At 33.2% G+C, this 27,788-nt stretch overlaps 1 protein-coding gene across 3 annotated transcripts in view; it reads left to right on the top strand.

The window, feature by feature from the left end:
• spir (spire type actin nucleation factor) overlaps positions 1-27,788 on the top strand; it is a 385,120-nt gene that overhangs the window by 231,164 nt on the left and 126,168 nt on the right. For all 3 annotated transcript variants that reach the window (XM_085955590.1, XM_085955591.1, XM_085955592.1), the window contains exon 4: positions 21,554-21,732. In XM_085955590.1, the coding sequence (XP_085811716.1) occupies positions 21,554-21,732 (179 nt within the window). The remainder of the gene's footprint in view (positions 1-21,553; positions 21,733-27,788) is intronic.

Genomic DNA, 27,788 nt, shown 5'->3' on the forward strand with positions numbered 1-27,788 from the left:
TGATTAACTGGTTAAAACTTTTAAGTACTTAAGTAAATAAATTGTACCTATTCTTTCCATTGTTAAAACGTGCCTTGGCGTCATTTCCGAAAATAAAATGAGATTTATTCATCATACGACCTCTAAATCCATATCTCTGCCGACGAAACCGAATGTTGTTATTTCATTTGAAAGTATCGGCGACCAACTTTTGCGTACTAAAAAAATATGCCATACAAGATATTCACGAATTGCATGACGCAAACAATAATATCGCCGAAGAAGAAGAGGAAAGAAATTCACGAGTGTCGCGTAGATCTGCGCCACTGGCCCATATCGTGATCGTGACTACTCGAATTTTACCCACAAGGAAACTATCTCGTGATCTATTGAATCGTCCACCTCTGCCCCCCATAAACTCTTCCACTCGTCACTCACAAACGCCGCCCTAAGGGTGCACATTTATCGGAGATCACGAATAATCTCACAACAAAACTGTGCGAAAGTTGCAAAACTAAACATGTACTCAGTACATGTACCTACAGGTACTTATAATATTTTCATATTTACGTATAAATTATATACGTATCATCATTCATGCATATTGTCACAGCCTCAGGACAGATTAATAAGATAGAAATGTTTGAATTCCGTTTATTACTTTATTAGAGGTAGGCTATAAAACTCATGAAATACAAAGCGCTCTAAGTGTTATCAAGTATTACAAACTATAATGTATATTATGATACATAATATGTAACTATTCAATTTTGCATTTTCTTTAGTAGTTTATCCCATATTTCTCCACACCCGAGATTTAAATTGTCTTACAGCCTCATCCAGAGAGCAACCCAATTCCTATTATTTTTGTGTTCTCTGGTTATATCAACACGACGATGTGTCAAAACTCGAAACGATTTGACAAGCGGCTCTTAAATTGTCACCCACATTTAATCAATAATTATTATCGCCAACAAAGTAACTTAACCCATATTTCCCGGTTATGACAGGATTGTTGCAAGCAATATTAACATAAAGCCGTTATATTATAATCACAATTACACGTATCAAGATACATTGTGACAATTTAGATTCACTTAGAATAGAATCTAACATACAACGTTGGATGGATTTATATTATTATATGAATGTTCGGTGGAAAACCTTGAGAAAAAATGCAATAATAGGCATCATTGCTAGGCAGTCTGCCTAGCAATGATGATGACTATATACAGTTTTCGCTTTGTCGTTTTTAGCATTAAGCCTCATTTATCTTCGAAGCTGAAACTATACACCACCTGTTAGTATCTGTATTTAGAAGTCGGAAAATTAACAATAATCTAACAAGTGTATTTCAATGAGTATTTAATATTCTGTGACGGATTTGTAAACAGTAATGTTAAAAATTTGTTCTAGAATTTTTCGCGCTGAGTTTGCCGGTGATTGGAGGCCGGGGCCCGTGGGAAATCGTCTTTTATGTTTGCCGTACGGTTTTTTGGACCACTTTGTTTTCGCGAAAATGTTTTCTACGCATTACCATAATTGCGGTTTTTGCGCAAATCTTCCGATGTATCTTTCTTCCCTCCCCGCCTCCGGATATAGCATGATGGGAATAGAGGTTTTGCACACATTTCTTTGTTATGTTTTCACCAAGATTATTAAAGTAAACTGATATATTATTACTAGGGCCCGGATTTATATGCTAGTGCATGTTTTGTTAGGGAGTATGCACAGCTATGAGAGTTGCACAGAAATCTGTTTTGAAAGACACAGAATCCAAAAATAAAATTTTATTGTGCATATAAATGCATATTTGAGACGTTAGAGCATATTTGAGACATTAGTGCATATTTCATAAATAAATGCATATTTTAGAGCTTTAGTTTTTTTAAATTATTTTATCGAAATATAACTATGTTAGGAAGGAAGATAGTTTAGATGCACTTGCATTTTTAATGCCATCTCCGAGCTGTGGATTTATCAGTGGAAAAAGTGAAGTCAACTCGGGCACTATTATTTAAAGTTTGCCCAAGTGGACGATGAGAGGTAGTTTTCTGCATATAAACAAAATACTGACAGATACCTATGCGGAAAAATTTAATGCCAGAGCATAATATTGAAAAAAATAATGTAATTTTTTTCGGGAAAAAAACAGAAAATAGTATTTAGGAATAGTTAAATGTGTAGTTTTTGTTTTTTAAGTTATGTTTGGTTTACATTGCATTTATTATTCAATTATTTGTAGGTATCTACTTGTGAAAAAACTATTTTGAAAATTGTAATTGATTAACTTTATATTATTTGTTTGTGTTTTTTGTTCTGATATCGTATTATGTTGAAAAATTAGTAACTAGTTATTCGATTTTTTGTCAGTAATATTGGGTAAAGTGGGTATTTACAATTTTTTCCCACAAAAAATGTAATTTTTAACTGCATATTTCTTCGGTTTTAGTGCATATTTTATTGATTTTAAGTGCATACGTGCATGCATATAACCATGTTTTTTGTTGCATACAAATCCGGGCCCTAATTATTACACTGCCAAACTAAAAGCTAACAGTGTAACTTAGTTAATGGATTCATAGCACATTTGAATAACATATCGAATAAAATGTCACTGATGTCTCGAATAAAATGTCACTGATATACCGACGATGGCCGCGCGGCTTAGGCGTTGGGCTATAGCGTCGTGGGTCCCAGTTTCGAATCCTGGGTCTAGCTAGTACACTGTTCAGTGTACACATATTATTTTCATACAGTGGTCACTCAGTTTGAATTGTTATTGGTTATAATACCATACGTCCTTCCACTGCAATTCGATATTATTAATTTAATACTAAAAATATCGATGATAAACAGCCCTTAGCCACATCCAAGATGAAAAAATACCATTAAATGTCTATGCTATGAACTAGGTATATAATATTAGATATCGTATTATTGCACCCACGATGGCCGCGCGGCTTAAGCGTCGGCCTATATAGCGTCGTGGGTCAGAGGTTTGAATCCTGCGTCTGGCAAGTACACATATTGTTTTTTTAATTTTTGTATGAGTCAGAGTATGGACATAATAGGTTGAGCAAGTGGCTGACATCCATTTCTTGTAAAAACAAAAATCTGTTGATACAAACCTCCACTCTGTGGAGGCCCATATGATCGTATTAGGATCGGATATGGTCAGGAATTATTATAAAGGACTGAGATATATCATCATTTATGGCACTACAACCCTTGGCGGGTCTTGCCCTCCTTCAAAAAACACTTTCCAGTTGCTTTGACCGAGCATTTTCAAATCTGCCGTGGCGCATTCTAGCCATCTCAATTTCGGCCGCCCAGGTCTTCTCTTGCCATCGGAGGTTGCGTACATACCTCCAAATGCCATTTTCTTGAACAGCCCTAAAGATTCTTCTCAAAGCTCTCCTCTCAAAGATGTCCATATTTCTCTCATCTTGTTTGCTAAGTACCCAGACTTCTGATCCATATGTTAATTAATACCGGGAGTAGTTTTATATAAGGTTTTTGAGGTTCCTTGAGAGTGCTTTTTTCTTTCTAAACTTCTGGAGACCAAAATATCACATGTTGGCGAGGGTGATTCGTCGTTTTATTTCATCGCTCGTGTTATTCGTGTTTGTGACAATGAACTCTCGGTAAACTAATGAATCCACAGTTTTAAAAACATCGTCAACAATGATAAAGGTGTTATTATCATCTGTTGTACTGTGGAGAACTGGCATTTAGTTTGTTTAAATTTCGTTTATCCGTAGTCCCATGTTTGCAGCAGCTGACTTTACTGAAATATGTAAAAATGTTAAATTTGGAAATTTGGATTAAGTTTGTGATTGGCTAATTATACAATGTTTTTATTATTATTGTTTGTTTGTTATTATAAAATATAAAGTGTTAAAAAGTTTAGAATGTTTAGATAAAGAAATAGTGTGTTATTCAAAACGTTTTACGATAATAATATGTAAATAAATACATTAATTATATTACAGCAAATTATACCAGTATAATTATTTCTTTTCACCCAGAAAAGGCATTTTTATAAATTTATAGCAATTTTTCTTGTTATGGAATTGTTTATTATTAGGGTAATTAAAATACAATATACCATAAGTAGGCTCTTTCATAGTGTCGACTGGCATCTTTCGTGCCAATGTTGCCCCAGTGAGTCGATGAAGTTGCTCGCGCAAAACAATCGATTAATCTCGCTCGAATCGTTTCTCTTGTCGACGTCTCTCGTTTTAAATCAACTACTCATTCATTGCAATCGGACATCATGTTTGTACTATTAAATCCCATTGTAAAGTTTGTTGCGTGAAATGCGTAATGTTTTTTGTGAGCATTGCATCTGTGTTGATTTTTACCTAGTTTTTACTTTCTACGTGGTTTACTTTTTACGTTTTTTAACCGTTTTTAGATAAACATGATGTTGAAGATTCCCAAACACATGAAAGTGAAGCTATAAAAATGTTAAATTTGATAGAAAATTAATAATATATTTAAAGCGTATATATATATATATCATTAAAATTATCAAAACAGATTCGGAATTCATTTATTAACTGCAAACTATTGTCCCTCATCTGTCAACAACTGCAAGCACTTTAACATATTTTTTAGATTTAATTCATCATAAAATGTTAAATCTGCATACGTGCCTAAATAAACCTTTAATTTGTTGTGAAAAATATTATTTAAAACAACTTCTAAGCAGTTCGCTAAGGGTGTTGCACTTGAGTACAGATTAAAAATGTTCTATGTCTACCACAATAAAACTATTGTATAATTATTGCTATCAAGTATTGTAATAAAAAAAAATCAGTTATAATCTAAACTATTTGAAAACAAAATTGTTTGTAATACAAAACGTGTATTACAAAACGTTGATCAGTATTATGATATAGATATTTAATTTAAAGTAGGTAATATTTAGCATTTTCATTTTCAGTAAATTGTTTTTATTAGGTACACTTTATTTCTAGTATCTACATTTTTATTAATGATTTCCATATAATGCAATACATCGAGTAGCTGTTTTCATATCTAATCATATACCTACCTACATAATATTATATCATATTACTACGAAATAAGAAAAAGTTTTCACGATACGTTGGGCAAACTTCATCAATTTCACAGGTTTAAAAACGATTATCTTATATGTAACGCAAGTAAAATTGTGGTATTTTCATCATTTTAGTGTGAAGCTATTTTAATGTCGACATAATAATATAACGTCTTAACTATTTTCCGTTAACAATGAATTGAGATTGAAATATTATGCGAATAGGTACTATTTCTTATACTTATACGAATATAAAGAAATATCTAGTGAAGCGCTATCCATTTCATTCATTTTGTCGAAAAAAATGACACTGAGTTTTCTCTCTATCACATTTTGATGAATTACCTACGTGTGTTGTAATAGAATCATTGCTTTTGTATTATTTTAATACAGAGTGTTATATGATGTACTAAAGCTTACGGTCTAATTTTAGACATAGTATCGTCACAACAGTCCTAACTTAACGCAAATTATGGTTTATAAGTTTTCCGTTAACCGAGATTGACGATTGAATTAAAATAAATGTTATGTTGATTTCTACGGAAATATCGGTAAGTATTATAACTTCTTTAGCAAGTCTTCTATTCTACGTCATAGCGATGCATGCGCTGATATTTGACTTGCCATAGCAGATACTTTATCTATGGCACCACTAAAAGGAATTAAAAGTTTCTCTTTCTCCCCCTCACAAAACTTCTACATTCGAAATAATCTTTGTTTCTTCCTCAAAGGTTTAAACATTTAATGTTAATAAAACTCGAACTCGAACACATACTGAATTATGTATACGAGGAATCTAGTAGCCTGGAAAGTCAATGCGGGGGAGGGTTTTAGTTCCGGAAACGACCGTGTTGATATAGAAAACTAATTCATATAGAATTCGCACTTATATTATAAATTATATACCAAACCTTTTTGAAGGAAGACCAAAGCTTTTATGAGTATTTTTTCGGCTAATAAGTTAGGCATGTAATGTTGATATAGATACGGTACAGTTCATTTTCTTATATTTCAATAAACTTAAGAGTTATTTTGTGTATTTATAACCATTATGTACAGACAATCGGATGATGTTAATTAATTAGTCACATTAACACCAATTTAGTTATATAAATCTATTCTCCCCAGGCTGACAGACGACAGTTTGTCATCGATACTCAGCTTCTGCAGTAAAAAATCATTGGTTTTGTGTCTAGAATACCCTCAGCAGTAGTCGACAGCAGGTTCGGTAAGGCTCCAAAAACCTCGAAAGATTAATTGTTTGACGATCGCGGATGAGGTGAAACGGCAAAAGAAAATCACTGGTAAACCTACAGCACCCTCCACAATGATTCAGAAGATAGGGAAAGGTGAAGAAACCGATTCAGAATTTGATAATTTGACTCTATAGTAATCATGTCTCAATCTCAATTTTTCAGATTATTATGAATCAATTAGTTCAAATTTAAAAATGAATACATTTAATAAAATGTAGGTGACTAGTAATTAATGTTAAGCCGCGGCTTTGGAATATAATCATTTTATTACGTTATAAAATAAATTAACATACAGGTACAATATCTCAACTTTTAAAATAATTTCCCACAAAATATGAGTCATAAAACATAAGTGCGTACACTAACTTTTAACATTGCGTTGCTTTTTATTAATAGTATTTGCCGTTATTTTAAATTATCATGTTTTTAACTTTCGGTCTCATGCGTGTATTGTCTGGCAACTAATAAAATTCTTGCATTCTCCATACAAGATAACAACAAAGAGTCATAAATAACAAACACTAATATTATTATGCGATACATTGTAATATGTAAAATAGCAAATATCCTCAAATGAATACTATGAAATGACATAGAAAAGAAAAGCTACTCAGTTACACTGTACAAATTCACACAGGTAATAAAGTTTCTGAAAATGATTTTTTTAAGACATGCGTACATATTTACTGTAATGTGAGCTATTACAGAGTGTTATCCGCACAATGATTTAATTATATCTCGGCCTAATTGCATATTTATTTATAACTTGACTTCCTACACATGTATTTCAAAATGTTATAATCAATTGTATTGCTGTGATTCATAGCATTAAGAGGGTTGAATTATATTTATTATTCGGTACAATTTTTATAATTGTATGTTAATATCTGTAGGTACTATTTGATTAATTATTGATGATGACGAACGACAGGAGGTTCGAATCCTGAGTCTGTCAAATACACATATTGTTTTTCAATGTGTTTTCATGTGTTTGGAGTATCTATGGACTTGATTGAGCAACTGGGGCCCTATGTTAGAACTTGCGAGTGCGTGCGAGTCGACATGACGTCATATGACATCATTGTGACGTACTACCGGAGTGATAATAGCACTCGAGAAAATCACGCTACTCAGACAGCGGCGCTATTCATTGTCACCATACACATATAGGTGTTTCATCGTAATAATTATCAACGGTGAGCACTGCGCGCGGGTGGCATGCCTTGAGCGTGGATTGGCTGACGTCACAATTACGTCATGTCGTCTGGTGCCACACGAGTCGATAGTTAGGAAATCGGGGCCCTGGCTAACATCCATTTCTCGAAAAAAAAATCTGATAATACACACCTCCATATGTGATGGCCCATAATATGATCTTATTAGGATCGGACATGGTCAAAAAAAATACAGTAAGTACTATTTTTTTTAATCCAATATTTTATACTGGTTGGTAAAAAATCCTGCTATTTATACTAATTCTATAAAGAACTCTTTTAAATATAAAATTAAGTATCTTACCCGGTTTATCTTATTTTGATATCGATAGTATGTATTGATGCAACGAGCAAAAGATTTTATTGTTTATATTACGTATGTGACTACATAATTCATGGAAATAAGATAATTACTATTTCGTATGTTATCTTTTATCTTGCCATTTTCCGCCCACTTCTGTAGAACTGCGCTGCGATACACATTTAAAATTGGCGCCATTAAAAACACATCGGAACTATCTGTCACTTGCACTATGCAAGAGTATAGTCGTATTTTTCGTACATCTGCTATAATAATATTTTTTTCGTAATATCTTTTAAATATCATATATAAGTAGATTCCTTCAATGGGATGATTGAGGCCACTTGACTGTCATACTCTTTAGTATCTGAAAAAATGATAGTAAGCCAACATTTTCTCGACAATACATGCATAATAATTATTGACTTACTAATGGATACTGCCTGACAAACAAAATATCAATATTAAACTTTCGGTTATAAGCGTAGTTTATTAGCGAACCCGTAATCGTATTTATAATCATATTGGTATTCATAATAATTAGTAATTGAAAGTTGTCTAGTTGTCTATGTTTTGTAGATAAATGTGCTCTTCTAATAATTTCTTTATTAAAAACGAAATAAAGAAATAAAAATGGTTTAACTGAAAACGGAAGACTTTTTACGAATAACGAACTTCGGATATAACAAACCATTTTTTCTGGTTCCTTGGAGCTCGATATAACTGAACACTACTGTTAATTTCTTAATTACACATAAACATGGAATATGGATTCTATGTGTATATCTGATCAATCATTTGCAGATACCTTAGCAGAATAGGACAGCAGTGCTATAAAGAGTCTAAATACCCGAACGCTGTTTTACAATGTTTTATATTATTGCAATGTAGATAGATCTTTTTGATGACATTCATATGCTTATGAAAGAGTAATATTTTCATTAGTAAACCCAGATGTATATGAGCATTGTCGTTTACGAGAGTTCTTTTATTCTTTAAATATAGTCTCCATTAGTAAGTCAATGAATACAATAAAGTGAATTATATTTCATTTCAATGCACATATTATCGATTGAGAAATCACTCCCAAAACTTAATTTGGGACATTAATGCAGATCTTTGTTTTTATTAAATAAGTAGTTTACATTTACATTGCGTGCGGACTAATATTATTATATGTAGAGTTATTTGGGCAAAATTAATTAATAACTACTCGTATTATCAGAATTAGTTTAACTCTATGCCCACTATAATATAATGAATGATTAGAAAATGTTATTATGACAACATTGTTTTTTTCTTCTCAGTGAAAGCAAGGTGTAATAAGGAGTTATCCGAATCCATCCATAATGCATTTTTCACAAATTTGTCTATATTAATTAAAAATATTGTAATCGATTTACGTTGCTTAGTACATTTTTCTGTATTGGTAGCTTACTTATAGTAAATTTACCTAGTCAAATATTTTAGTAGCTAAATACACAATATTCCGTATTGTAATTTGTACAGGTAGGGTGATTAACAACTTCCGCTGTTTTGCCGCGCACTTTTAACACCCAGGTGAAAAACAAAAGAATGCGATCATCTATTAACTGTGTGACTGTTTCCTATTCAAATTCTTCAATCAGTCGACACTTTAATGCCACCATCGCCCATTTCCAGTTTTTGCTCTTTATTGTATGAAGGTTAAAATGACAATGCGATTACAACGCGACTCGACCGTGAATACGAAATGTATGTTATAATCTGGATACGTTCCAAAATGATAACGCGTAATTTATTCACGTATATTAAAAGCAAATTATATTGTTATTATGGTTTAAAGTTTAAACGCTGTACGCTTCTTTTTACGTTCGATTCAGTTGAAGATTAATATTTTTACGTGCTATTATTTTGTCTACAACACAAATTTAATGGTATAATTAAGTTTCTGTCAAAATGTGTAAACTTAAATGGTGTCATATTTGACTAGTATCCTGGTTTCTCCGCTGATGGAATCGACAGAGAATAATAATTATTGTGTTGTACATTTCCTGCTACATAATATATGGATTGCACTTGTGCAGGTAGACGATTGACTTGTAGTATAAAGTTATCGATATACATTGGCGTTTATTTCAATCTCTTTAGTTTGTTTCAATATCAAAGATTCGCATTAAATTATGTCATTATAGCGCCTTTACACGTGCATGGGTTTACTGGCGGCAATAGTGCTTATTTGAAACTATCATGGCAATAACTGTTTACACGTAAAAGTGCTGACTGTCTCTCCAATTCATTATTTAAGAGTGAGCGAGACGCGATTTTTCCCCCGGCAGATTCGCCACTATTGTACAACTCGCAGGCGCAGATCGACAAAATCTTACTGTCACATGAAAATTCAGAAGCCTCCAAACTTTTTTTATTCATGCATGCAATCTTGCCAACTGTAAGATAATACATGTTTACCAATACATTTTCTTAATGTCAACAGTAAATCCATGCACGTGTAAACGGAGTATTTAACTAAAAATTGCAGTTTTGGCGATTTTTCCTTTCGCGGGTGTGGCGTAGTCCCCCTACGGTTGCGGCAATGCGAATGTACCTACTTTGCTGTGACTAGGCGGTCTTCTTTCTTGTTGGAACTAATTCCCGTCCAGTGTCATACTGTCGTGCTACAACGATAATCATTTCCTCAATGTTCGTCGAAGTCCTTCTATTTACTTTCCATAATAGTTTCGTCGACTTTTTTTGAGCTACATATAAAGTGTCGGAAGTAGGCGCTTTTTCCTTTGTTCACTGTTTTGAAGGGGTTTAATTATTTTGTATTATTTAACGCACCCTTCTTAGCTGTTTTCAATAAACAATGTATGGACTAAGCGACTAGGGGTTAAAAAAAATTCTAGATTGGCAGAATACAACTGAATTCTTTACTCGTAGGTATAACTTTACTATGTCCGCTTTTATGATTTAAAATAAAGCAAATAAGTACCCACTATCCCTTCTTAATTATTTCACCAAACAAAATGGCATCGAGTTAAAAAGGTATGCGCGAAATGAGCTTTAATGATGCAACATTAATCTTGTCAATAATGTGACCACTTGAAATTAATGGCAATATGTTAACGAAAATCACCCACAAGGATAAAAATCAGGCTGACAAACACTTTACATTCGTTAAATATCTTTAAATAGATAGTAGATAATATCATTGATGAAGTCTAAATTTAAATCAATATATTTTTAATGTCGTTTAATGTCTTCGGACAATTTTGTTCGTTACAAAGGTTTTCGAAAGGAATAAAAAATATCCATATATTCACATTTTGATATTGCATGGGAAACGTAAATGTAATATCTCGTGAATTAAACCACATATTCATTTATATTTTCTTGCGTTGATCTGCGTTTAGACAAGGAATCTTCAGTAAAAATTTCAGCGCTCAAGAGCTTGTCGTTTGGTAGGCTTTAAATTCCGGAATAAATTTTATTTTTTACAATAGAGCTACATATAGATAGTAATAATATAGTATAGTAATTGTACTTGTATATAAGAATTTGTGATTCATCATTGGTTGTGGACATTTTAATATAACAGTTTAAATAATTATAATGATTTATATATTATTAAATTGTAGAAGTGCAAATACTGATGAAGATACTGAGAGTTTTGCTGACATAAGAATATTTAAAGATTTTTTGATAATTTGATGTGAGTAGTTACTTTGTTACGTATTTATTGGTATGCGAAAGAATTCCCATAAATTTATGCTGTCTAGTGAGTCACACGTAGAGGTACTCGAGTATTCGTACATGCGAGTTTGATCTCGTATTTATAATGTTTTGGTGAATATTGTAAGGCAAGACATTGAACCGCTGGCTGTTGTGAAACTAAATGTCGGAGTGTGCGTCAGCAATTTGCGGCTGCGGATAACCGCGGAATTTGCAATATCTATCCAATATCAGCTGTCCTATACACACAACACAAGATTTTCCATGTTTTCCTTCCCGGAAATAGGTTAGTTTCCTGTCACGAGTATTTCGTATTTGAGCGATCATGCATGTTATTTATTCCGATATGATTTATTACGCAGCTGATAGCATTAATATTACCACCCTAATTCCTCCCTCCCAATTATTGTTAGTCTCTTTGTTCCTGTGTTTTGTATTTATTCACTATATGTGTCTGCATAACGTTTCCTAATCCAATGGGCCAATTAAGCTGCGGGTCTCCTACTTAATTACGATAATTTAAACTAGTAGGTCCTACATGAAATGCTTATCGAATTGTGTTATTTTTGACTAAGTAGGAGGCCCGTAGCTTAAGGCTATACCTCAGTTGAAGCATGGTCTAAAAAGATCGTGGTTTGGCGATGCGCGGATTGCGGGTCGCGGGTGGAAATGACGCATGCCGGCCGAAATATAATTTGACATATAAATCCAACATGCGTCCATTTAAGGTTCTGTTTATTGTTATATTAGTAACAATAATAATATATTCATTGACATGTTTTCTTTTTAAAGTAAATGAGTAACGTTTTTAGTCGTCTTTACACGATTTAAGAATTAATACCCCCGTCGCCATCACGAAACAAACTGACGTATTTACACCTCAACGTTCGCTCTCAGACTGCCAGCGAGTCCAAAATTTCGTCGCGCCTATAGTTGAAAATTATTTGCCGTTTCACTGAAGTATCGCCTTAATTATTGGTTAAAGCATATTGGCGCGATACCAGTGGATATACGGGTTCAAATCCTGTCGGGCGTCGTATTTTTTTCAAATGTATTTTTTTCTAGTGGGTGTTATATTTGACGTGTTATCAAGTTATGTATGTTGAGTATTATTCCCATAATCATCTCACTGAGATAAAAATAAGAAAATTGAATTATGTGCAACATAATGACTAAAAACATCAGGCATGCTCACTGGCAAGTTCATCAATATTAAAACACAATGATATAAGAATATGGCCATTGTGCTTGATACCTAACAGTTAATAAATAAGTAATTGAAAATTCTTACGCCCGAGAAAGTATTGTACACTTGTCGATTGTAATATTGTTGCCGTATCATCATTAAGGGAACTTATGTAAGTTAAGAAAGCAACTAATCATTTATAAACTTATCATGGGCCAAAGGCCAAAAATATTCGCCGGTGTGTAGCAACGCAATGTTGATCGATCTATTGCTATTGTCTCAGCAATCATCCGGCAGTGACCACAACAAAATATATGACCGTACGTATGCTATATAAGCTGTAATGCTTTCATTACCTGTATATCTAGATATAATGAATAGTTCAATTATCTTGATTATAAAATAAATTTTGATTATTCATCTTTTTTATTATCTCACTTATTTTGATAATGTAATCATGTCTGAAAATTTTACTTATATAAAACGCCATTTGTTTTTATTACAACTAAGTTTTCGTAGCCTTGTAAAATTCTTGCTTTGACATAGTATTTTTTCTATGTTCTATAAAAGGGTAGTGTGATATTCAGTGGTGAAGGGTGGAAGTAGGCTGTTAAAATCTGAAATAAATAGTGCGCAATAAACTTTGTTAGTCACACGTATTTGTTTTCATTGAACTAAGACTACAATTTCCAGATTCTTGCGTATGTCAATGGTTCTATTCTATACACGAGGCGGCTATCGATGGTAGTTTATCATATGTATGTATTGAGGTCGTTAATCATGACGATAAGTTAACCATATAAATGTCTGGACGGCCCGATAGATAGATGTAATCAGGTATCTCAGAAATGATGGGAATTGAAATACCTAACGGGTGTGAGGTAACAAGCAACCGATCTCGGGTGTGGAAAAATGTGGGATAAAAACACGTGTTAAGAATACGCTTGTCCTTCGTTCGGAAAACTGCTTAAATGTTGCAACACACACTATTGCACGTCTATATTGTGTGATTCATTTTTATAGGACTCTCACACATTCAAAACCCTCCGTCAAAATATAGTGTATTGGGATAATAGCCTATCGGAATTCTATTTGTTAATCTGTTCTGTGGATGTAATATGTTTAAAATAATCTGCACCTATTTTTTAAACTAGACTTCATTAACTTGTAATCTGGAAATCCTGTATTATTCACACTATTAACTTATACACCTATACTATAGTATACACTTGTAAAAAGTAGTTTATACACTTTATCAGTTGATATAAAGGTAGCGTTTAAATGGCGACAGCAGCTGTGTCAAGAATGAAAGTAAATCGCTGTTTAAGTTAACGCAAAGTTGTTCGAGACAAGAATGATGATTGTAAATAATAGCCGGCCATTTCGAATGTAGAAATCATCCAAATATATAAATGGAAACTTACGATGATTATTATAAATGGACCTTTCCCTGCGATATCATTAAATCTGACACAGTGCGTTCCGTACGCGGTGTCGTATTGTCAACGGCATCTAGTGTAGTGTGGCAGTCACCATGCTTTGTTATCATTCGGAATACATAATAAATAATAATATTACTTCCTCATTAACTAATCCTATACAAAATTAAATACGTATTAAATAACAATGGCTTTAAAAAAAATTGTAGCGTCTAATATTAAATTAAGTAAACGTCATTTTTTTCCAACGTGATAGTGAAATATTCCCCGAATCTGTACGACACAGAACTCTTATAGACAATGTACATAATAAAAATATTTTCTTTATAAGTTTAGATGGTACTCAACTATTGTAGTAAATTTAATATAATAATATAACATAACAAGCATGAAGAAAAAAGATTTAATTTTGATTATTGGGGACGCAGTGACATCCCTTGGGTGTAAACCCAACACAACTTGTAAACCCTAAACATAACTTGTAAAGGGGACTACCGTCCCTTATCAATTTTAGTCTCACATTATAAGCCAATTCGATAAAAATATCACGATTCGATATATTAATAATTCAATAATATTTCTTCTCGACATTGATGCTAATGGACCCACCAAACCACACCCGGTCTTAATCGGGCGTAACACGGGACCTTATGTATGCGTAGCATCATTTTTTGTATATATGGGAATGTATCAGGAGCAGTTATGAGGTCGCCATGTATTTAAATGTGGTTTGACTGGATTTACATGACTTTAAGTTAAGAGTACCCATGGGTGAGAGGAGCACGTAGAGGCAAAATTAAAAATTATAATAATTAAAAAACAGTTTTCTGTCGACAACCTTCAATTATAAAATATAATAAAATTGTGAAAATGTTGATATACACTACCACTGACGTCTGTATGACTCTTTGGCGCCGCAGGCGGAATACATAGTATTTCTATTTACACAAACACTACTATAGAAATCTTGCAATATTCATATTTCTTTTATAACTTGTCACCCCTAAGCAGAGTATTATGTATCTACCCGTATGTATTAATATCCTTAATTATTAAACTTTTATTTCACAATATTCGCTAATAAAGCACCGGAATGTATATAATATTAAGAGAAACGATATGCAATGGATATATAGAATATTTATTTTAAAGAAAACATACATGGTCTGGTCACCCTTGCGTATTAGCGTTAAGGTTTGTTTTCCTTCCGCGGCGGCTGTCGTGCATTGTCGCCACTTGTCGGAAGCTCATATCACAAGCTTTTTGCGCAAACGAAAGCGCAACTATGTATTTATTTATTTCGCTTGCGGACGCTGTGTTATCGTAATATGACATCGAGAGAAATCTTTCGACGGGCGGTGACTGCATTTTTTACTTAAACTGTTCATACAAACCATGTTTAGTAGAATATGGCATCAAGGTCAATGTAAACTGTTCAATTATTTTGTGTCTCTATGCTTTGTTATAGAAAATATCCGTAATTTTATTTACTTGGTAATATAATAATATATAGAAAGGGCATTTAGTTTGCAGAGTGCCAATTTGACCAGCTCATACATACGAATCAAATCAAAATCGCTGCTAGTTTCGTTTCTTTGTCACACCTCGCTACTGTTAGAATATTATTTGTATAGAGACTTTGTCACATATTCGTACTAACGGCTTTTCAATGTCACAATGAAACAAATATTACATTGTGAAAGTGCACATTAATTTTCAACTCGGTTGCACACTTTGATCTATCTCAAGCTTCGATTTTAAATTTAAATAAAAGAAAAAAACGGCGAGGCTATAATTATTGTAGAATTTTTTAAAGAATACATTTATTATTATTAGAAACAGTGCCTTTACGCATGGTGGGCATTATCACACTCGATTGAAAACTCGGGTCAGCACGGGCGATCGACAAAAGTCCAATGTAAGCGCACACCCCATCCGTACCTACTTCACCCACCACTCCGCCGCTGCTAGATCTGTCCAGCAGTTTTTTTGGAATTATAGCGGGATAATAGACAGACAATAATTATTAGAAAAATGTGCAAAATTCAAAAATCAGCCATTTCTTTTTTTATTAGTACAGATTTTAGTTAATATTGTGGTTGTATTTGCATTAATCTGTAATACACGACAACAACAAATTGAGACAGGCGCGCTAAAATACGGTTAATTATTTTTAAGGTGTATTTATTTCATTATAAATTTTACTTGGGAAACACGTGTTGGGATAGACCAGTGGTCGGCAAACTTATTAGTCAACAGAGCTAAATATCAACAGTACAACGATTACGATTTCTTTTGAGAGCCAAATTTCTTAAACTTAAACTATATAGCTAGGTACACTGTTTAATTTTATAAACTTAAATTAAAGTTTTAGTTCTTAAACTACATGTACATTGAATAAAACTTGATATCATACTTAATGATGATCTTATTTATTGATAAAAAGTACATTGTAAGTAAGGTATCCATAAAATTAAATCATGACAATGACTGACTAACACTTAATGTGAATAATGGCCTTGCATCTCATTGAAAAGTCAAGTTTGTATATTGTTGTTTTTAATTTTAGGCACGATTCCAGGTTCTCATCATAAGACGACTTCTCAATTTACTCTTGATAAGGTTCATGCTTGAAAAGGATTGTTCGCATGAATATGTAGAACCGAAAAGGGAAATAATAGCGAACGCAATTTTTTTTCAACTGATCATATGAGTCAGGAATACTATTCCAGGTGTTAAAAATCATCATGTCTTCCTTCTCCTAATCTTTCAAATATCAGAAGTATTTTATTAAGCTGATTTTGATGAGACGTAACGTCTACCATGAAATATTTTTTTTGGATCAACTGATGGTCCGTTATTTCTGGATGGTGAACACTCTCATCAAGGAGAAATTCTTTAGTTTATGTTAATAAGGAACTGTGTTAGCCCGTATGTGGTAATTTGTGGCAGAGCCGCATTCAATGGGCCAAAGAGCCACATGCGGCTCGTGAGCCGCGGTTTGCCAACCACTGGGATAAACTACTTAGAAATATATAATAATTACGTACCTAAGCGTTTCAATTAAAGAATTTAATAATTAAGCTGAATGAGTATTTTCTTAATTAAGGTTTATAACAATGTTAAAAACGATAAAAAATAAAGAAAATTGAATGATAAATGGACAAAAGAAAAATCCGAGATATATTTATTTTAATTCACGAAGAATTATTATGATTTTAGTATAAGACAACTGTTTTCAACGTGTAGCAATGATACTTAGTAGGTACCTACCTAAATTGACATTTTTTAAACAGTAGGCAGATAGGCATTTTAATAATGAAAAGTCGCGTGTTGAAATCAAACCATATTAAGGTAATTGACGATCATCTTACATTGCGCCTTCTTTATTGTGGTTAATACGTCAGACGGGTGTAAGTGGAGATTGGATTTGGTTTCTTGATATATATAATATATAACTATGGTGGGCGTAGTGACGTTTGTTTGATTTTTCCCTATCTAACGTATAGAAAGTTTTTTGTCTATATTGGATTTGGTTACCATTTTTTTTTTTAATTTGAATAGTCACAATGCTGAAAGTTAAACCATGCAATTCTGTCAATGGTCCATGAAATCAACCATGACAGTTTTCATTGTGAAGAATTTTGTCATCATTAAATATTTAGAAATGCACATTTACAACCTATTGACGGACGGCGTCGCATTTCCCATATTATAATTTTGGTCGATTGAAAAGAGTTTAAATCCAAAAAGGTTTCGGTATCGATTCTATTACATTTTATAGCCATACGTATTATAATGAGAATTCTTTTCTCGGCGTATCGTATTGGTAACGTACTATTCTAAAATCTGCATAATAGTGTTTCGGTTTTATATTACTCGTCAAATATTTCAAATTTGAAAGTTAGCAGTTTAGTATTACTACACAAATCATAATAATTCCGTCATTTGAAATAGATATCATAACATTCACAACTTTACAATAAAAGTTCTACTCATGATAACGTATTGTTGAAATTGTAAAAAGCTACAACTAAATACAGCTATAATACTGGATAGTGTTATATTAGTGATTACGAGAACTATTGATAATGTAATATTATTATTGATAGTACAAACATTATGGTAAACTTTCTAAGTACGACAATCATACTTTAATGTCACCAATTGAAATAAATACGTTTTGTGACGCCTCTGCAGCTGTCTATTCAAACATTTACATTTCGCCAGCTGAATCATGTAACTTTCAGGGTTGCAGAGCAAATGGTATTAATCAGAAAATAGTTGTACGTAATTGTCGGGGCAAAATAAGTAAAATCACTATTTTCAGAGAGTTTAGAGTTTAGTTAGACTGTTAGACTCACAAAATGTGAAGGTAGTTTAACTTTTTTACAAGTATTATTTGTCTGACATTTGTCCAACGCCTTGGGTAACCTCGTGACCCGCTGATCTGAAGCTCTAGTTCCTAAGCACGTGGATGGACCTAACGATTAAATATAATAATCTATTAAGAAACAAAGTATAACATGACATATTTAATAGCTTTACTTCAATAATTTAAGTATAAACCTGGAAAGGTATGGAAAAAATAGTCCAATAATAATCATGGTACCTACTATTAGCTTATAGATAAAAAAAAAACAAATATTCTATACGAAAATAATTTGTTTATTTTTCCAATTATTATCAATATTTAATAACGCAGTAATAATTGATTATTTACGATAATTGATGAGTGATAAATTAATTTTATTTATGATAAAAACTACTAGTAAAATCAATTATTGTTAAAATGTATAAATATGTACTTATATGTTTTATGCGGTGAATAAAAGATATTTTTTTTTAATTCTTATGAATGTATGTAAATATTATACTTGAGATAGATCTTACGTCGCCTATGAACAAAAGTCAAAACGTTGTTTTTAATGTGTTGGATAAAATCGAGTGCTTAAAGTCAGACAACGTTATCTACAAAAAAGTGTGTTTTTTTTTGAGATAACGTTATTTTACATTTACGGCTACATGATAGTCAAACAACGTTATGTCAATCTTTTCTAATTTCTTATTAAATCGTCAGTAAAGTTTAACGCTAACTACATAAGTTACCCTTGTTTTCATATTTTTTTTAAAACTATCCCTATAAATTTTAACATCATCATAAGCAAGATAAATGTACAATACACAATAAATTATAAAATATTAACATTAGGTTTTAAATAAACATTTCCCTTGTTGAGTTATAAGAATCTAAAATAACGATTTTTGGCTCTCCTGTAAAGTTGCACTTTTGTAGATAGTGTTGTTTGACACTAAGCCCTCGAAATATTGTCGCCAATTTCAACAGAATTTGAGATAACACACCAAATGAATATTCTTAAGAACTTTTGGCGTAATTACTGATTAATTGGCAAAGCACACCATCCGGATTTTTTTATAATATGTATGATTCTGAGGTTGATTATAATTTTTAGTGATAGTGATGTTGGGTTGATGAGACATGCCTACCGCTGTTCAAAAACGTGTATAGAAACTGTAATTGAAAATAAACCTTTTATTTATTAACATATGGTTAATTTAAAATTCAAACGTAGGTAAATACATTTTTTAGGACGCCGTTATTGGTTATCCTGTTACTTTTAACCACTTACGTGAAACTGTCGCTATTGCATTGTCGACGTAATTTCATAACGACCGGTAAACGGAAGGAAAAACCGACGCTCGTTACGATATACCTTCTTAATCGCTGTCTCATGTCAATGAAACTACCAACTCATAAGTTCATAGTACCTAAATACCTTCTTATATTAAATTATCTCATAATGTTTTATTTACATGACTCGTTTCAACTTTCTACTAGTTGCCATTTATCATGAGTTTAGCTTTAAAATGAAGATAATATGCTTGCCTTAATTTAATGCGTATTTTTTAAAAATAAATAATAACTCTTGTGACAATATTGTAGGTTTAGCGATATAAAACCATCAGTAAAGGTTACTTTTATTTAAATATCATTAAAGAAAATAATATTTAATCCACATAATATAATAACGGTTGAACAAATTTCATTATTGACATTTTCAACTGATACAGAAGATAATTTTTTTACATATTATTTTATGTTGTCACACAAGGGTTATGGTACCGTACGATAAACGGCAGAAAACTCGACATGATTTCGATTCAAGTGGCAGAAGTGGTAGGTAATAGATAGTAGGTACTTACTTCATTTAAATTCCAATCTGACCAAACACATTCATTTAGTTTAGATTAATACATTCGACAAAGCACATTTATTTGATAATTATACCGGGTTACCGAATTGATTTTTATGTCATTAAAAAGGGATCGAGATTATTTATCACGCTCTCTTGCCCTAAACAAAAAACAAGCTTTGGATCAGATGCTCGATAGCTCAGTCGAATGATGACTGATCCCTTATCATGTATTGGAATGCGAAAGCACTTATGTTGGCCGCTTACGCTTGAGTACCTTGCTAAAAGACGCGAATTTGAAACAATCATCAAATTGATTTGCCTTTGGTCAATTAATCCCGATTACAATAATACATCGGTTCACACGCCTTACCGATGTACTATTAGGATGGTAACAATATATACATGTATATTATTTTATTTTATTTTAGTTTAAAATATTATCCTTCGCCAAGCGTTGGCAATTAAAACCATTAGAGTGTACACTGTACACAATAATATGTTCTATTGAAATCTTAATGGATACACATAAAATTTATTAATATTCTATTAAATGCCAAATTGCCAAAAGCAGTTAACTTAAATTGCACGGAAATAGCAAAGAAATATAATATGTGCTATTATTTGTTATACCTACCTACTATTTCTATTGTATGAAAATAGTACTTTAATGGTCAGAATAGTGATGAATAGGAATTATATTCATTAAAAGAAAACAAAATATAACTATAATAATAAAATATTAATACATACGGTAGGTATCTCTACCTACCCAACATGCGCATACATAGAAACGTTTAGTACATAGATGTCTGATCTAAGGGCTTATTTCTATCTAATTATATATAATTCTTACTTTACTCTGTAATTTTCTTGTGGCTGAGGATCATGATCTATCTGAAATATTATCATATTTAGAGCCATTATGACTATCCACCCCTCGCGGTCATCTACGTACTTCAGAGTGAATCTTACCTCCAATAAGCATCTTCACTTGATCACTCCAGTGCGCTGACGCTCTTCCTATGCGTTGCCTTTCCTGAAGGCCATCCAAAATTACCGATTTCTCCAGAATACTTGGTCCACGACGAGCGATATTGCAGACAGCCGTTTCTTTATTTTTAATGTCTAATTAACTTTTTTGGTATATATAACAATAAAAATGTTTAATTTTCTTTTTTCAGACATGGTTGAGTCACGGATGAAGAGATGCGCTGGCGCTGATGAGCGGAGCGGGGCGGAGAGCGTGGCGGGCAGCGCCGCGGAGACTGACGACGAAGGAATCGAAAGGGATTCTGGAGACTTGACTACCTACCTGGAATACCTTCCGAGGCATTATTGTTCCCTTGGCGACGTTATTGAGGTAACACCCTTTTTTCTTTACTTTTTTTTCATTTACTTGATTTGAAGATGGAAGTATGGACGGTAAACCAAGAGATGTCACGGAGACTTGAAGCTTTCGAGATGTGGCTATATAGACGCATCCTCAAAATTCCTTGGACTGACCGGGTGACAAATGTTGAAGTTTTCAATCGAATGGGGAAGGACCGAGAAGTTCTACGTAGTATCAAAATCAGGAAACTACAGTACCTCGGCCACATTATGAGAGGACAAAAATACAGCATTCCCCAACTTGTCATTCAAGGAAAGATCAATGGGAAGCGTAGCAGAGGACGGCGCCGCGTTTTGTGGCTTAAGAACCTCCGTGATTGGTACGAATGCAGCTCCACTGAACTGTTCCGGGTAGCAGACGACAAAGATAAGATCGCCTTGATGGTGGCCGACCTCCGCTAGGGGATGGCACAATAAGAAGAAGAAGAAGATTTGGGATAAAGAACCTCTATATTTACTATCCACGCAAAGGTTCACACACCGAATGAATGTTATGAAGCTACCAACGCATAAAATATTGAAACATTGTCAAAATTGAGACCGAATAATTATAAATGCCAAATTTATCAGGCCCATGTTCACCTAAGAATCGGAGTGCTGGACCAGATTTAAAAAAATAAGAGCAAAACGGATATTTTCGAAAGGAAGATATTGAGAAGAGTCATCGGGGTGGAGGACATCAAAAAAACTCAAAAGAATCTTCTTCAATATACATGAAAGGACTGAAAGTGATTTGACTATAATTTATTGTTACCCACACCCAGCAACTTTTTGTGTATCGGCTATTCTTCATAAAACTTCACGCATGTAAGAATTAAAATATTTGAATGACTCACTTTCGTATCTAGTATAGAATTATTGGATGCTTGAAGCTCAGCCAAGGAAACTTGTGGCATACAGTATGAAGCGGAGACGTTTCCCGAAGGTACCCAAAAAACCAATGTTGGGTTGTAATAATTGTGTATACCGGACGCTATTCTTATCATTCTAATTGAGCTCTCTGGTGTATGAATATTGGCCATTTTCGAGAAGGGTTATTTTACTAGAAATAGTTGTTTTTGCAGGCGCGAGATTTGAACCTACGGCTTCAGATGCGAACCTTTTGCAACTCTATTCCTCCTCGGGTACCGGACGTCATTACATTATTTATATTAATTCTTCTTCATATTTAGTGTTTATTAGTTAAAAGAATTTACTATATAATAAATCATGCAATATACTATACGCATCGAGGAAAATATAGAATGATACGTATGCAGTAGATTGATCAGAATATCTGTTATTGATGCGATTGATAAATTGTAATTATTATTGTCCAATCATATCACGCAATACATAATAGTATATTGTAATATATAATTGTAATGTATAATAAATAATTCTAAATAAATTGTTGATCATACATATTATCATAAATTATATTTCCGGCTGTTATCTAACGGGACACGTCTTTATCTGCTCATTCGGGTACTTGGTTTTACAACAAGTAAATGTGTTAAGGTCTAAGGTGAAGGATTTTTCTTAAGCACCCGCAGGTCATACAATCCGCTATTTTACTTAATTTTTATTCTCATTATATTTATGTTAACAATACGCCCAAAAACTGTTTAAATCAGGCGATTCACAGAAGATGAACTACGTTTGAATTACGTTTTTTTTATTATGTTTTTACCTATCTATCTCTCATAATAAGATAATCGAATATCATTATAACCTAGAAGTTGTTGTAGTTGTAGTAATAATGTTAATATTTCACAAAACGTATCCCATTTTATTAGTGCTAATGAGACCTGTCGAATCTTTCTATTAAATTAAATACCTATAACTTTTTGATTTTTGTAAATTTGAATTTTAACAAGTAAACGTAAACTCAATTACTAAGTACATACAATTCTGCTGGCACAAGAAAGAATAATAATTGTTGAACCTCAAGCAGGACGACGCACAACTTCACGAAATTTAATCCTTACAGCGCTGACGGTACAGCTGTTGTGTCGTCATTAGATGGCAATTAGATATAATTAGCATGTTATTTAAATGTGGTAATTAAATACTCCGCGGTAAAGTGCACCGACACCACGTAGCATGTGAAAAATGTGGAAAATTCCCTTTGACTCACAGTCCTTTTCATTTAAATTAGTCTGAAAAAAATTTTTTGGGAGGAAGCGAAAAAGTTCTCTACTTTGACTCTGGACGGGAATTTATGGCGGGAAGAGCTGAAAAATGTGCGTTGCCCTAAGAGAATTCATAATGTGGACACCGGAAAATTGTTTTGACATATAGAAAATTCTGTTTAGATTTTTGAAGTTATAAATTACTTTATAATAGTGAAAAAGACACATTTAATTATAAATTTTCAAATTGGTTATTGCATCGATAGCTATTTTTTCCATTATCATCAAGTCAAATCTATAATAAATTTAAACGGAACAATACTGTGTTACCTATTTAATCCATTAAATTTAATATCGTTTAGCTCCGCTTTCGTTGTTAAATTATGTGGAAAAGTACATATCAAGATAATTTGATTTGTTTTATTTTGTAAATGATTGATTATACATGGTAATATGATGCTCGTTGCTCACCTTTGACAATTTTTTGGCCTAAGTGCCATAAATAACAAAATATTATGTTGCAATAACACTGGTAAATTCCATTCAAACGACTTGGATTATGATGTAGAAAAAGCCGTTATTGTTATAGGTTTGCAAGTGGACAGCACCAGCTCGCCATGCAATGACCCGGAATAATAAAAGAAAAAAAAATAGAAAATTTATGTCCCGCATAATCGTATCAGCCCACGAATTTGGTAAATGATAAGTATCTACTTTAAATCAATGTGTAAATATATACCGCTATCAAAGAGCATGCATTTCTCCTATTACACGTTTTCTCGTGAAACAATCTGATATCTCATATAAGATAAAAGCTTTTTTTAAATGAAACGTTTATTCTTCTAGTGGCCTTATATGTTGCTTTTTTGTTAATTTAACTGACACTATCTAGGTACTACTGAATGAAAGCCTCTCCTTGATGTATCCACTCATTTTAGTCCTACTTTCGCTAAACTTGGTTATCTCATCAATTGATCGTCGTTTAAGTCTTCTAATGTAACTTGGAGATGCTCTGTTCTTTACACTGCATTACCTATGTTTAACGATTTTTTTTGCCGATTTATTTATTTTTCGCTCCTCGGGCGTTATCCCCAACATGCACCTAATTATGTTACTTTTAGTTTCTTTAATCTCTATTGAATTTAAGACACATCTTTGCACTGAAAAATAGGTACTGTAAAAGTAATGTTATTACTTATTACAATTTTTATATCCTGAAAAATAGACGAAAAGAAAAATTGTTAACTCAATTCATAAAATAGTACTAAATATGTCTGTTTTAAAACTTTTACCCACTATATAAATCGTGTTTTCAATATAAAATGGGCTTAAACAAACTAATTTAGTTACTTGTTGTTAAGTTGTGCTTATTTTAAGTGCCACTAAATAAGTACGCCCACGATGGCCTAGCGGTATTGTGTCGACCTATAACGTTGTGGGTCTAAGGTCAGAACCCCGGGTCTGGAAAAAATCACAATATATTGTTTTTCAATGTGTGTTTGGAGCCCGATTATGGACCTAATTGGTTGAGCAAGTGACTAACATCATATTTATCTAGTTGAAAACTTTATTTTATTTTAGTCAATACTATTTGTAAATAAAAGATTAACTGACTGGTTATTACCAAAGAATTTGGACTACATATTACATAATAAGGTTTTCTTTGACATCTTTGTTACGTAGATACTACCTCAATACGTATACTTTCCTCGTAGTCTAATGCGTAAGGCGATGGCCTTTTATCTGGGAGCTCCGGGTTCGATCCGGTGAGGTCACAATAAATTTATGTGATTTTCTCAAAGCCTAGGTGTTCTCACATTTATAAGTAGGTACACTACTGTCATTATTAGTCATGGCCTGTTCTAGTGTTGAAAATAATATAATATAACTAGCTGACTCGGCAAACGTTGTTCTGCCATATAAATTATTTCTAGTGAATATTTTGGTTGTTAAATAAAAAATAACGAATGTATCGTAAGTGTGTGGGGATGGGATCTATGACAGAAAGATGAATAGAGCGCTGTAAACGATGACCGCCGATAAAAACAAAAAAACATCAACCATTCATTTTCTCAATTCAAAATGAGTAATGATGTTCATAATGAATGAATTACCTGTGACAGGGTCTCGTTGTTGAATGTTTATGCAATATCCGTCTTATCCCTTCCAGAAAATTAGCGGATATTGGAGAGCGTCGTATGAACGGTGTGTGTCAGCGATGAACTCCAGATTATTGTTTCTTCTTCGAATCACGATTTCTCGCGTCGATGTGCGGTCGCCAACCATGATTCCAGCAATGTCGTCAACAACAGGCACATTGAATCGACGCACGTGCTCTCCAGCTGGTGTTTTATCAGTATTGATGACAATAGCGTGATTGTCACTTTGCAATTCGTGCATGTGTGCTTTGAAGAATTTCAATAATTCATTGTGCTCATTAAACAGGGCATCCAGTTCGCCAATGATGCGCCTGGCATTAGGCGAATTGAGGCTATTGTAGCCGCAACGTGCATCCACATGATTGATGTCCTCACCGCCCATGAAGTAGATTTGTAAAAAATTATGTGGTTCGTTTGGCATTGGCAGCAATGAGCCTACTTTGTGGTATACTTGGCCTTTGATTTTGAACGTAAAATGGAATTGTTGACCATTTGCCGCAGTATTGTGAACTATTTCTGTTGCTCCGAACGAAGTCATTTGGAAGCATGAATTGAATGTGCGAATGGACTTCAGGAACAGGTTTGAATCTGGAACCGTGCCGATGAGCAAGCCGTTCAATGGTTCTGGTGGTATCTCAATTTCTGGTAGTTGCACTTTTCCTGATGCGCAACACATCCCGGCTGACTCATGTTTGAATTTGAGCGCATGACAATGGGGACATTCTTTGTCCATAGCACCAATCAGCACTTTCGGATGAGCGGAATATTCAATATCTGGCTCGTACTCGAATGCGAGACGAAGGAACGAAGCGGATGTAAATGTTCGATGTACTTGTTGGCGTTGTCGGTCATTTGCTCTGCGTGTGTTAACTACGAACTGGCGCGCTTGGCTCCGTTCCAATTGTCGTTGTTGATTTCGTTCAGCTCGTACCTCTTCTTGTGATTGAGATGTACGCAATTGCGACATGCTTACACGCACATTTTTGTTATCTTGTTGGATTTGTTCGTCTGTTCTTTCTGCTCTACTATTTCACATGTTTGTTGCTTTATTCGTTCGACGGCCCAAATAGCCCCCCTTGCGTCTTGCTGGCATTGTGACTTTGATACACGCACATAAAAATAGATAAATTAAAATAAATAAATTAAAATAAATCGTACAAAATTTTGCACGCACTGCGTTGTGATATGCCGAATGAAATGTCAAAATGACGCGACGCTTCTCTTAAATTCTTCTCGGACGTAGCGCCATCTGTCATTCAACAACATAAATAATTTCGTTCTGTTACGAACGACGGTTAAATTTGTTCATACAAAAATAATAAAATCGCGATTAAAATATAGGAGGGTGGGGGTAGGAGAGTTAAAATTTGGAGTTATAGGTATTTTTTTATGCCAAATATTAAAAAAAATACAAAAAAAAATTGTCAAAAAAATAAAAGAAAATTTTTCTGGATAGAGATACCCTAATCACCTAGCGGTATGAAATATACTTGTTGACCTATTTTTATACCGAACAAATATACATAAAATAATTCATAAAAATCGGTCGAGCCATTTCGGAGGAGTTCGACCACAAACATCGTGACACGAGATTTTTATATATATAGAGATATATCGTCTGTGTTTTGTAAAAAGGGCGAATTAACCAAAATGCTATTTTACAGGAGAAGGATTTTTAACTTTTAACATTTATTCGTTTATTACCTGTGGATAATTATAAATATCTAACAAGTTTATAATAAAGCTTAGAAAGA

The sequence above is a fragment of the Rhyacophila brunnea genome, unplaced genomic scaffold (assembly GCF_057557595.1).
Source record: "Rhyacophila brunnea isolate RB1 unplaced genomic scaffold, BYU_Rbru_1.0 scaffold_5, whole genome shotgun sequence".
NCBI classification, from domain to species: Eukaryota; Metazoa; Arthropoda; class Insecta; order Trichoptera; family Rhyacophilidae; genus Rhyacophila; species Rhyacophila brunnea.